Source organism: Perca fluviatilis, chromosome 15, assembly GCF_010015445.1.
Source record: "Perca fluviatilis chromosome 15, GENO_Pfluv_1.0, whole genome shotgun sequence".
Lineage (NCBI taxonomy): Eukaryota > Metazoa > Chordata > Actinopteri > Perciformes > Percidae > Perca > Perca fluviatilis.
In genome coordinates, this window is record NC_053126.1 from 36,751,937 (window position 1) to 36,765,252 (window position 13,316).

The 13,316-nt window shown below is 46.3% G+C and overlaps 1 protein-coding gene across 1 annotated transcript; it reads left to right on the top strand.

Moving 5' to 3' along the window:
• Positions 1–2,432: 2,432 nt before the first annotated feature.
• LOC120575385 lies at positions 2,433–6,179 on the top strand. The gene has a single exon (XM_039826154.1). It carries the CDS (start codon positions 2,476–2,478, stop codon positions 3,376–3,378), a length of 903 nt encoding a protein of 300 aa, XP_039682088.1. The 5' UTR covers positions 2,433–2,475; the 3' UTR covers positions 3,379–6,179.
• Positions 6,180–13,316: the final 7,137 nt, after the last annotated feature.

Here is a 13,316-nt window from a genome sequence, read left to right on the forward strand (position 1 = left end):
AACTGCGCCTACAACAGACACATTTTTGCACGGTAAAAACGACATTTTACCTACTGACGTCTCACCACTTTTAGCCAAAGTGCCAACACACCTTTGGGTGACACATAAATATGACGTGGGGTTGATTAAAAATTGTCAACCTGTCGTCATAACACCACGTTCGGACTACAGACCACAGAAACATCAATATCCGTTAAAACAGGAAGCTATTGATGGAATCCGACCCGTTTTTAACTCCTTATTGGATACAGTAGGGTGACCAAACGTCCTCTTTTGCCTGGACATGTCCACTTTTTACGTACTGTCCGGAGGGTCCGGGGGGGTTTTATAAATTCATGAAAATGTCCGGTTTTCACTGTTTTTCATGGGCCTATTAAGCGTGTACTTAAATTGACTGGCGCTTTGCACAGTGTACTACGGTACTTTGTTGTGTGACGTAATTCCCGAGTGGCTGCTTTGTGGGCGGCTCTGCGACGCGCACATACAGGGACCAGAGCAGACAGACAGGGACCAGAGCAGACAGACAGGGACCAGAGCAGACAGACAGGGACCAGAGCAGACAGTGGAGCAGCATTACATACAAAATGCTGCAGCGTTTCCTGCTAAAGTTTTCCCACCGTGGTCAGAAAACACAGGGGAGACACTTTGTTTCTCTCACTATGACTCTAGAGTCGTACTCGCTCGCCGTCACTCTCCCTTTATTCTTCCTCGCTCTATCACCCACTCCCCACACACACAGACATGCCGGCTTGACACACACACCAGCGCACAGGTATTAACATCAGGCTACGGCGAAAGCTCTGCGTGGAGCAACCATAACAACCATAAAACAAGACTTAGTGCAGCTTAACAGTTGAACTGCAAAAAAAAAAAAATGTCCCACGTACCGTCCCGGTCGGGACCGGACTAGTGGGAGGCGGAGTGCACCGTGTGCAAAGCTGGCATATATGTTTTAGTGTCTTTATTATTTATCTTATTACATTGAAAAGGTATTAAGACATATTTTGTTGTAGCTGGATTTTCTAACACAGAAGAGGTCATATTTAGAACATTATTTCATATTATTTATTTATTTTAAAAGAGAGATATTATTTTGTTACAGGTTGTTACAGATTTTATTTTATTACAGAAGTTATTTTCGCACCATCGAGGCATAATAAAGCATGTTCATTAACCATTAATTAAGCCTGTCTGAATTTTTGTCTCGAGCCCGGGCCAAGTGTCCTCTTTTTTGGAAATCAAAATATGGTCACCCTAGGATACAGGAGTTATAATTCCGTGTCCAGATTCTCCTGTTAGAACACCGATTTTTCCAGTAAAGAAAATACGGCCAAAAGGCATTGCGACGGAATGGCGTTTTGTTCAGGACTTGAAAGCTGTCAATGCAGCTGTTCATGCGCGAGCACCAAATGTGCCAAATCCATACACAATCCTACAGGGAATTAAAAGTGATGCTAAATGGTTCTCTGTTGTTGATTTCTCTAATGCTTTTTTCAGTGTCCCGGTGGACAAAGACAGTCAGTTCTGGTTCGCTTTCCTGTTTGATGGAAAACCATACACTTTCACACGCCTTTGTCAGGGATACACTGAATCTCCGACCATCTACAATGACGCACTGCGCGACAGCCTAGAGAGCTTCACACCGAACCTAGGTTCAAGTCTGCTGCAGTACGTAGACGACATTTTGATTGGAAGTTCAACACAAGAGCTGTGTGAGCAAGACACGATTGCGCTATTGTGTCATCTTGCAACTGAGGGACACAAAGCCAGTCTTAAGAAATTGCAGTTTGTAAAACAAGAGGTCCACTTCCTGGGACATGACATTTCGGGGTCAGGGAAAACCTTGTCTCCTTCGCGGATTGAGGCAATTGTTTCCCTACCAAAACCGGTAACGAAAAACAAATGATGTCATTTTTTTTTTAGAATGTGTTCCTACTGCCGTGTTTTTCATCCCAAATTACGTGGAACTTGTTCAACCTTTAGGGGACGTGATACACGGTAAGGGACTGACTGCACACAATTTGGTAACCTGGACTGTTGAGGCTGAGCAGGCCTTTGTAGATCTTAAAAGGCCTTTCAAAGTCCTCCAACCTTAGGTTTGCCTAACCCAAATCTTAATTTCACTCAGACAGTGGACGACGCGTAGGATGCATGACATCTGTTCTCCTGCAGCCGCATGGAGACAGACTGAGGCCCGTGGCCTATTTCTCTGCAAAACCTCGATCCAGTTGCAGCAGGCCTTCCGATTTGTCTCAGGGCTGTAGCAGCTGCTGAAAGGACCTTGGCGGCATCACGTGATATAGTAGGATATGCTCCACTCACACTGCTAGTCCCACATGCTGTCTCTTTGATCCTACTTGAACAAAAGGCTTCACATTTGTCTGCAGCACGATACCTACGTTCGTTACACAGTACCTGCCCGACATGCCTAACGTAACAGTTAAACGTTGTACTGTACTTAACTCTGCTTCTCTTATGCCTACACCAGAGGACGGAGAACCACATGACTGTCTGGCAGAGCTGGCGCAAACATGCACACCTCGCCCAGATCTTTCGGATACTCCCATGGAGAATCCAGACCTCATTTTGTATGTAGATGGGTCAGCCTCGCGCTGCCCACAAACAGGACAGGGACAGGTAGGATTTGCTGTAGTTTCTGACACTGAAACTATGATTGCTAAATCTCTCCCAAACCATTTGTCTGCACAGGCTGCTGAGCTCATTGCCCTCACGGAAGCATGTAAGTTGGCTGATGGCTCATCTGTTACCATCTTCACGGACTCAAGGTATGCTTTTGGAGTGGTGCACGACTTTGGTGCACTGTGGAAACACCGACAATTTCTGAAATCTGACGGTAAGCCCGTTTTACATCATCATTTGATCAATGATCTTTTGACTGCTATTCTACTACCAACACGGGTGGCTGTATGTAAATGCACTGCACACACAGGAGCGCAAGATGCTGTCTCTAGGGGTAACAGTCGTGCTGATATAGCTGCCAAAGCAGCTGCACGCCTGCCCCTCACACTTGACACCTTAGCTCACACTGCAGAGGATCACTTCTCACTCCCAGAGTCTGTCATTGCTATGCAGACACATGCTACACCACAAGAAAGACAACAGTGGAAAACAGTAGGGTGCACCTTTAACACTGGCATCTGGCTAGGGCCAGATTCTAAACCATGTCTCCCAAAACACTTTTTCCCACATTTTGCTAAGTTGACACATGGGTTAGACCATATTTCAAAAGGGGGAATGATGGTAGCTATCACACAGACATGGTTTACAAAGGGGTTCACTACATTTGCAGAAAATTTTTGTAAAGCTTGCATAATATGCGCACAACACAACATTGGCAGAGGAGTGAATGTAACATGACAGGCAGCACACCAACCACCAACACGACCATTTGAACATTTGATGATGGATTTTGTTGAGCTAACACCTTCAGAGGGGAAAAAACATTGCCTCGTTATGGTTGATATGTTCTCTAAATGGGTGGAGGTGTTTCCGGCCAAAAGACAGACAGCTTCAGTGGTGGCAAAAGCTCTTATGACTGAAATCATTCCCAGATGGGGAATACCTAGCCTTTTGTCTAGCGACAATGGAGCTCATTTTGTAAACTCAGCGATAACACAGATAAGCTTGTTTATTGGGATAAACATCAAGACGCATTGCGCTTATCATCCCCAGTCCGCAGGCTCAGTGGAACGCAATAACGGGACATTAAAAGCAAAACTAGCTAAATGCTGTGCAGACACAGGCCTCCCTTGGACAAAGGCGCTACCTTTGGTCCTAATGTATATGCGAATGCGTACACAATCTCGTTCCAATCTCAGTCCGTATGAGATTCTGTTTGCCAGGCCTCCTTATGTAAGGACAGAAATGCCAAAGGCGGCAATTCCCTCAACAGCTCTATGTGAACATGACATGTTGAAATACTGCACCCAACTTTCTTCTGCTCTTTCTGACATAAGAAAACAGGTTTCAGCAGGTCTGCCTAGACCATCTGAGGGACCACTGCATAAGCTCCGGCCTGGGGACTTTGTGGTGATCAAAAGCTTCAGGAGGAAGAGCTGGCAGTCCAGACGGTGGGAAGGACCCTTCCAGATCCTCCTGGTCACTCACACAGCAGTCAAGGTCGCGGAACGATCCACGTGGGTGCACGCAACACACTGCAAACAGGTTCCGGACCCAGGAGAGGTGGCAGGTTCGCTAACACCTGCAACAAGTGACGAGCAGGTTCCCTGCTGAGTCACCTACGAGGGAAATCGATTCAGAGACCAGCCTGACAGACGGCGTTCTGTGCTATCTCTGAAATCAATCGGGGAAAAACTGGAGTTTTTCTCACTGATTTGCAAACACACTGAAGGAGGAGAGAAAGTGTGACCAACATACTGGTATTGTACCTTTTTGACACAGCACATTCCTGAAAAACACTCATTCTGATGCTCTGACACTCACAGCACAGTCCTTGTTTTCTTTACACTGAGGAACTGTTGACATTCCTCTGTGACTCAGAGCAGTGTGCTCAGGCACAAACATACAGGAGCAGAGTGCTGTGATATGCACACATGAAAACTGAAATGGTACCCTCCGAGGAGATTAGGGTCCAAATTTGTACTGAGTTTATTCTTCATTACTGCATTTGTGATTTTTGCATTCGTAATGTTAGAAAGATATGATAAACCGCTGACTGAAGTAACCATTTTTTCCAACACCACTTCTCCCAATGACACAGACACACCCAGACACACTAGGAACACTAGTGAGGAGCATGGGAGGGGAAAGCGAGTGACGCGTTCCACTACTGATACCATCTTTGACTCACACCATGCGTTGGCCTGATGATTCTGGCGCAGGGTCTCTAGTGACCATTGGTATCAGATTTTGACTTCACAATGGGCAGGAAGATGTAGTATGATATATTTGACACCTTCCATTACAGTTATGACTTCCCTTCTGCATACAACTCACCACTATCCCATGTACGTGCCCACATCTGATGTTTCTGCTAGAGAAAAGCGAGAGGTTACCTGCCCAGGAACTAAATTTGCAGCAGGATTCTTTCCTTGGTATGGAACAGTAAATAATGCACATAATATTGATCAGGTTCAGGAAAGTCTTGAGAATTTGACTGCTATGATGATTTCAGGGTTTGGAGAATTTCCTCCTGTTATGCGAGCTATGAGAAACATGCTAATGCAGCATCAGATGGGATTGGACCTATTGCTAGCAGCACAGGGGGGACTTTGTCACATAATAGGCACACACTGCTGCACATTCATTCCAGACATTTCAGGAAACATCACTGACACCATTCACCACTTGAACCTACTTTTAACTAATCTCAAAGCACAGGACGTCCCAGAACACTATGCAGGATGGGACTGGTGGGCCTGGGTTTTTCAAGGGGGGTGGAAGGCTTGGTTAGCTAGATTTGTTGCACCACTAATAACTTTGATGTTTGGTTTCCTGATCTGTGTATGCTGCATAATCCCACTAGTCAAGAAAATGATTTCCTCCATCTTCATGGTAAATATGATACAGTATCAGGCACTTCAGAATACTGAGTCCTCTGACTTGTTTCGTCTGTCCAGGTATGATAATGAGGTCCTGGACTCCGTTTCTGATACTGTGTGAGACTGATTAAAATTTTTGTTTTATTATTTTTACTTAGACGTGAACGCTTGCTACAATTAAAAAGGGTTTTTTTTGTACCTCTTTAAAAAACAGCATTTCAGCAATAGACAATTATATCCATAAGTTTGAATCTTAAGAAGTAAAGGCTGAATTTTGTGATTAATTATGTTTGAATCTTTAAGAAGTAAGGTTTGAATTTTTAAAGTAAAATTTATTTGTGTGATTGTTTTGTAATCAAAAGGGTGGACTGTGGTGGCAAATTTTATTTTAACCATTATTGATTAATGATTTTAACCATTTGCTTAAAGATTGTTTTAAACCTCCATAAAATGCTGTTCCTTCCTCTTAGACTCTTAAAGATTAGAGAGGGACAGCAGCAGCCATGAACTCTTAGCCTAGTGGTTTTTGTTGAAGAAACTCTAGCTTCTCATTTTGTTTAACTTTTTAGCAGACAAAGTCGAGAAGGCCACAAACCATGTCTCCTTCTGCCTCCTGAGATAAACTATTGTTTAGGCTAATGTTGGGAACAGAGAGCAGGGAGGAAGGTGAGGATGGTTTGACTTTTGGTGATGTCCTCTTTTCAACTATGGCCAGGCTAAAAGATAAAGTTAGAGGGGTGGCTTGAGAGAGGTTTTGACTATATGATGATGTGATGTTTAGATTTTAGTTTAGTAATGCTCATTCAGTTGTACTGCATGTACCTTTGAATCTGTATTCTCATATTTTGCAAAATATAATAAATGCTCAAAGACCAGACTTTGGTTTAATTCTCAAACAGTCTTTATATGTTTTAATTTTTATCACTGATATTTACTAAACTCTGCTGCTTCAAGAAAACTTTCATCACATTTACCGTCCTGTTTCTTTATGGATTTAATACATTTACTTTGAATTTGCTGTTTTCCCTCTTTAAGGGTGTGTATTAAGTGTCCTCTATTATCTATATTTGTCTGTTTATTTAACATTTCAAAATTAAAGTTATCTATTTGTGCTTTTAATTCTAACATGACCTCATCATCAGAGTTTGATCTTTTCTTCATCTATTTTAAGTTAACATATTGTTCCATTAAAGCATTATATTTTTAATCTTATTTATTTCTCTACATTTAAATCTGAAGAAATATTTTAATCTTTGTTTTAATAATTCCCATATTTCAATATTAGACTTAGTAAAATGTTATGAGTTTCTTGTTTTTGTTTTAATTAGTAAGTCTGAATCTTTTAGGCACTGAGAATTGAACTTCCAGAAGGATTCAGAAGACAAGATGGTTTTAACTATGAGATGACCAGAGAAGTCATTCATTACTGCATCATAGTGAATAACTTGAAAATGATTAGAAACATATATTCGATCAATGCGGGTCTTTGTCTTGTGGTCATTGGATCCATTGGAGTACATTAATAGCGCGACACACATCTGTTCATTTAGCTTCTCTGCATATTTCTTTTAAGAGTTTACCTTCAGTTTGCAATTTAAAAACATTGGTACTACATATGTCACTTTCATCAGTTAATGTATTGAAATCACCACACTAAATAATGCCAGCTGCAGCACCCCCTGGTGGTGAAGCTTTAAAATTGCAATGACAATATAATGATAGCTTATAAATATCTCTGGTTGTTGTTTCTGTTCCACGACATTCTGTATGTCATATTTGGGGTGTGGGATGAAGAGAGAGATAATTTTTAAATTATTTAATTTATCTTCAGTGTGTATTGGCCAATCAGATTTTTGATTATTTATTGATATTCAGGGTGTCATGCCTGAGTTTATCAGCCAAACTCCAGAGCGCAAATCTACGTTTGGTGTACCAAAATCAACGTAAGGTAGAGACACGGTGTCTTACATCTCAGCGTCTTTTTCCTGCTGCCGTGCAGGCCCAGATGGTAGCATATATTTAGCCTAGTATGATTGTCATTTATGTATGCCTATTGTAAAGAAACAAATAGTCTGTAACTTTTTAGAATTTGTCACATACTGTCAGAAAAGAAAGATTTTGCATGGTCTGTAACTTTATGGCACTCTGGCCTTTTTTTTTGGCCGTTACGCAGTTTATGAAGAATTAATCTAGTTGTGGTTGTTTTAAAATAAACATACATTGTCATCTAGACAACTGATCCTGGTGCGTGGAGCTCCTTGTTTTATTAAATTTTTGGATTAATCATGTATTGCTAGTAATATAAAATTTAAATTGGTTGCACTATGTAAATAACATTTTAGTTTATAGGCACGCATTCACACAGATATTTAGAGAGGCCTACTTTTTTTCATGGCTGGTTTTTGGAGTTGGCTGTGCAGTAGGCCCTATGTTGGGATATACTCTGGAGGTGGCTGTGCAGTAGGCCCTTTGTTGGGATATAGTCTGGAGTTGACTGTGCAGTAGGCCCTATGTTGGGGTATAGTCTGGAGTTGGCTGTGCAGTAGGCCCTATGTTGGGGTATAGTCTGGAGTTGACTGTGCAGTAGGCCCTATGTTGGGATATAGTCTGGAGTTTGCTGTGCAGTAGGCCCTATGTTGGGGTATGGTCTGGAGTTGGCTGTGCAGTAGGCCCTATGTTGGGGTATAGTCTGGAGTTGGCTGTGCAGTAGGCCCTATGTTGGGGTATAGTCTGGAGTTGGCTGTGCAGTAGGCCCTATGTTGGGGTATAGTCTGGAGTTGGCTGTGCAGTAGGCCCTATGTTGGGGTATAGTCTGGAGTTGGCTGTGCTGTAGGCCCTATGTTGGGGTATAGTCTGGAGTTGGCTGTGCAGTAGGCCCTATGTTGGGGTATAGTCTGGAGGTGGCTGTGCAGTAGGCCCTATGTTGGGGTATAGTCTGGAGTTGGCTGTGCAGTAGGCCCTATGTTGGGTTATAGTCTGGAGTTGGCTGTGCAGTAGGCCCTATGTTGGGGTATAGTCTGAGGTGCAGAGGCCCTATGGTAAATGTCAGTAGCCTATGTTTGGTATAGTCTGGAGTTGGCTGTGCAGTAGGCCCTATGTTGGATGGAGTTGCTGTGCAGTAGGCCCTATGTTGGGTATAGCTGAGTGCTGTGCATAGGCCCTATGTTGGGTTATACTAGTCTGTGCAGGCCCTAGTTGGGGTATATCTGGAGTTGTGTGCAGTAGGCTATGTTGGGAATTGAGGGTGCAGTAGCCCTAGTTGGTATATCTGAGTTGTGTGCAGGGCCTATGTTGATAGTCTGGGTTGCTGTGCTGTAGGCCCATGTTGGGTATAGTCTGGTTGGCGTGCAGTAGGCCCTATGTTGGGGTATATGTGAGCCTATGTTGGGGTATAGTCTGGAGTTGGCTGTGCAGTAGGCCCTATGTGGGGTTATAGTCTGGAGTTGGCTGTGCAGTAGGCCCTATGTTGGGGTATAGTCTGGAGTTGGCTGTGCAGTAGGCCCTATGTTGGGGTATAGTCTGGAGTTGGCTGTGCAGTAGGCCCTATGTTGGGGTATAGTCTGGAGTTGGCTGTGCAGTAGGCCCTATGTTGGGGTAGTCTGGAGTTGGGCTGTGCAGTAGGCCCTATGTTGGGGTATAGTCTGGAGTTGGCTGTGCAGTAGGCCCTATGTTGGGGTATAGTCTGAGGTTGGCTGTGCAGTAGGCCCTATGTTGGGGTATAGTCTGGAGTTGGCTGTGCAGTAGGCCCTATGTTGGGGTATAGTCTGGAGTTGGCTGTGCAGTAGGCCCTATTTTGGGGTATAGTCTGGAGTTGGCTGTGCAGTAGGCCCTATGTTGGGGTATAGTCTGGAGTTGGCTGTGCAGTAGGCCCTATGTTGGGTAGCTGGAGGTGGCTGTGCAGTAGGCCCTATGTTGGGGTATAGTCTGGAGTTGGCTGTGCAGTAGGCCCTATGTTGGGGTATAGTCTGATTGTGGCTGTGCAGTGGCCCTATGTTGGGGTATAGTCTGGAGTTGTGCAGTAGGCCCTATGTTGGGGTATAGTCTGGGTTGGCTGTGCAGTAGGCCCTATGTTGGGGTATAGTCTGGAGTTGGCTGTGCAGTAGGCCCTATTTGGTATAGTCTGGAGGTGTGGCTGTAGGGCCCTATGTTGGGGTATAGTCTGGAGTTGGCTGTGCAGTAGGCCCTATGTTGGGGTATAGTCTGGATGCGCATGTTGGGTATAGTCTGGAGTTGGCTGTGCAGTGGGCCATATTTGGGGTATAGTCTGGAGTTGGCTGTGCAGTAGGCCCTATGTTGGGGTATAGTCTGGGTTGGCTGTGCAGTAGGCCCTATGTTGGGGTATAGTCTGGAGTTGGCTGTGCAGTAGGCCCTATGTTGGGTATAGTCTGGAGTTGGCTGTGCAGTAGGCCCTATGTTGGGGTATAGTCTGGAGTTGGCTGTGCAGTAGGCCCTATGTTGGGGGTATAGTCTGGAGTTGGCTGTGCAGTAGGCCCTATGTTGGGGTATAGTCTGGAGTTGGCTGTGCAGTAGGCCCTATGTGGGGTTATAGTCTGGAGTTGGCTGTGCAGTAGGCCCTATGTTGGGGTATAGTCTGGAGTTGGCTGTGCAGTAGGCCTATGTTGGGTATAGTCAGTTGGTTGTAGGCCCTATGTTGGGGTATATCTGGGTTGCAGTAGGCCCTATGTTGGGGTATAGTCTGGAGTTGGCTGTGCAGCCTATGTTGGGGTATAGTCTGGAGTTGGCTGTGCAGTAGGCCCTATGTTGGGGTATAGTCTGAAGTTGGCTGTGCAGTAGGCCCTATGTTGGGGTATAGTCTGGGTTGGCTGTGCGTAGGCCCTATGTTGGGGTATACTGGTGTGCAGTAGCTATGTTGGTATAATATATTGTGGAGTTGGCTGTGCAGTAGGCCCTATGTTGGGGTATAGTCTGGAGTTGGCTGTGCAGTAGGCCCTATGTTGGGGTATAGTCTGGAGTTTGGCTGTGCAGTAGGCCCTATGTTGGGTATAGTCTGGAGTTGGCGTGCGGTAGGCCCTATGTTGGGGTATAGTCTGGAGTTGGCTGTGCAGTAGGCCCTATGTTGGAGTATAGTCTGGAGTTGGCTGTGCAGTAGGCCCTATGTTGGGGTATAGTCTGGGTGGCTGTGCAGTCGTTGGGTATCTGGTGCTGTGCAGGCCCTATGTTGGGGTATAGTCTGGAGTTGGCTGTGCGTAGGCCCTATGTTGGGGTATAGTCTGGAGTTTGGCTGTGCAGTAGGCCCTATGTTGGGGTATAGTCTGGAGTTGGCTGTGGGCTAGTTGGGTATCTGGAGTTTTCCCTTTGGCTGTGCAGTAGGCCCTATGTTGGGGTATAGTCTGGAGTTGGCTGTGCAGTAGGCCCTATGTTGGGGTATAGTCTGAGTAGCTGTGCAGTAGGCCCTATGTTGGGGTATAGTCTGGAGTTGGCTGTGCAGTAGGCCCTATGTTGGGGTATAGTCTGGAGTTGGCTGTGCAGTAGGCCCTATGTTGGGGTATAGTCTGGAGTTGGCTGTGCAGTAGGCCCTATGTTGGGGTATAGTCTGGAGTTGGCTGTGCAGTAGCCCTATGTTGGGTTAGTCTGGAGTTGGCTGTGCAGTAGCCCTAGTGGGGGATAGTCTGGAGTTGGCTGTGCAGTAGGCCCTATGGGGGTATATCTGGAGTTGTAGGCCTATGTTGGTGTATGTTGGGTATAGTCTGGAGTTGGCTGTGCAGTAGGCCCTATGTTGGGGTATAGTCTGGTGCAGTAGGCCCATTGTATACTGGGTTGGCTGTGCAGTAGGCCTATGTTTGGGGTAAGTCTGGGTTGGCTGTGCAGTAGGCCCTATGTTGGGGTATAGTCTGGAGTTGGCTGTGCAGTAGGCCCTATGTTGGGGTATAGTCTGGAGTTGGCTGTGCAGTAGGCCCTATGTTGGGATATAGTCTGGAGTTGGCTGTGCAGTAGGCCCTATGTTGGGGTATAGTCTGGAGTTGGCTGTGCAGTAGGCCCTATGTTGGGGTATAGTCTGGAGTTGGCTGTGCAGTGGCCCTATTGGGTATATCTGTGCAGTAGCCCTATGTTGGGGTATACTGGAGTTGGCTGTGGGCCTATGTTGGTATAGTCTGGAGTTGGCTGTGCAGTAGGCCCTATGTTGGGGTATAGTCTGGGTATGTGGCTGTGCAGTAGGCCCTATGTTGGGTATAGTCTGGAGTTGGCTGTGCAGTAGGCCCTATGTTGGGGTATAGTCTGGAGTTGGCTGTGCAGTAGGCCCATGTTGGGTATACTGAGGGTAGAGGGGTATATGAGGCTGCAGTAGGCCCTATGTTGGGGTATAGTCTGGAGTTGGCTGTGCAGTAGGCCCTATGTTGGGGGTATAGTCTGGAGTTGGCTGTGCAGTAGGCCCTATGTTGGGGTATAGTCTGGAGTTGGCTGTGCAGTAGGCCCTATTTTGGGGTATAGTCTGGAGTGCTGTGCAGTAGGCCCTATGTTGGGGTATAGTCTGAGTTGGCTGTGCAGTAGGCCCTATGTTGGGGTATAGTCTGGAGTTGGCTGTGCAGTAGGCCCCTATGTTGGGGTATAGTCTGGGTTGGCTGTGCAGTAGGCCCTATGTTGGGGTATAGTCTGGAGTTGGCTGTGCAGTAGGCCCTATGTTGGGGTATAGTCTGGAGTTGGCTGTGCAGTAGGCCCTATGTTGGGGTATAGTCTGGAGTTGGCTGTGCAGTAGGCCCTATGTTGGGGTATAGTCTGGAGTTGGCTGTGCAGTAGGCCCTATGTTGGGGTATAGTCTGGAGTTGGCTGTGCAGTAGGCCCTATGTTGGGGTATAGTCTGGAGTTGGCTGTGCAGTAGGCCCTATGTTGGGTTATAGTCTGGAGTTGGCTGTGCAGTAGGCGCTATTTTGGGGTATAGTCTGGAGTTGGCTGTGCAGTAGGCCCTATGTTGGGGTATAGTCTGGAGTTGGCTGTGCAGTAGGCCCTATGTTGGGTATAGTCTGGAGTTGGCTGTGCAGTAGCCCTATGTTGGGGGTATAGTCTGGAGTTGGCTGTGCAGTAGGGCCCTATGTTGGGGTATAGTCTGGAGTTGGCTGTGCATTAGGCCCTATGTTGGGTTATAGTCTGGAGTTGGCTGTGCAGTAGGCCCTATGTTGGGGTATAGTCTGGAGTTCTGTGCAGTAGGCCCTATGTTGGGGTATAGTCTGGAGTGGCTGTGCAGTAGGCCCTATGTTGGGTATAGTCTGAGTTGGCTGTGCAGTAGGCCCTATGTTGGGGTATAGTCTGGAGTTGGCTGTGCAGTGGGCCCTATGTTGGGGTATAGTCTGGAGTTGGCTGTGCAGTAGGCCCTATGTTGGGGTATAGTCTGGAGTTGGCTGTGCAGTAGGCCCTATGTTGGGGTATAGTCTGGAGTTGGCTGTGCAGTAGGCCCTATTTGGGGAGTTGTGTGCAAGGCTATGTTGGTATAGTCGAGTTGGGTGTGCAGTAGCCTATGTTGGGGTATAGCTGGAGTTGGCGTGCAGTAGGCCCTATGTTGGGGTATAGTCTGGAGTTGGCTGTGCAGTAGGCCCTATGTTGGGGTATAGTCTGTGACTATGTTGTTTGGAGTTGGCTGTGCAGTAGGCCCTATGTTGGGGTATAGTCTGGAGTTGGCTGTGCAGTAGGCCCTATGTTGGGTTATAGTCTGGAGTTGGCTGTGCAGTAGGCCCTATGTTGGGGTATAGTCTGGAGTTGGCTGTGCAGTAGGCCCTATGTTTGGGTTATAGTCTGGAGTGTGTGCAGTAGGCCCTATGTTGGGATAGCTGGTTGCTGTGC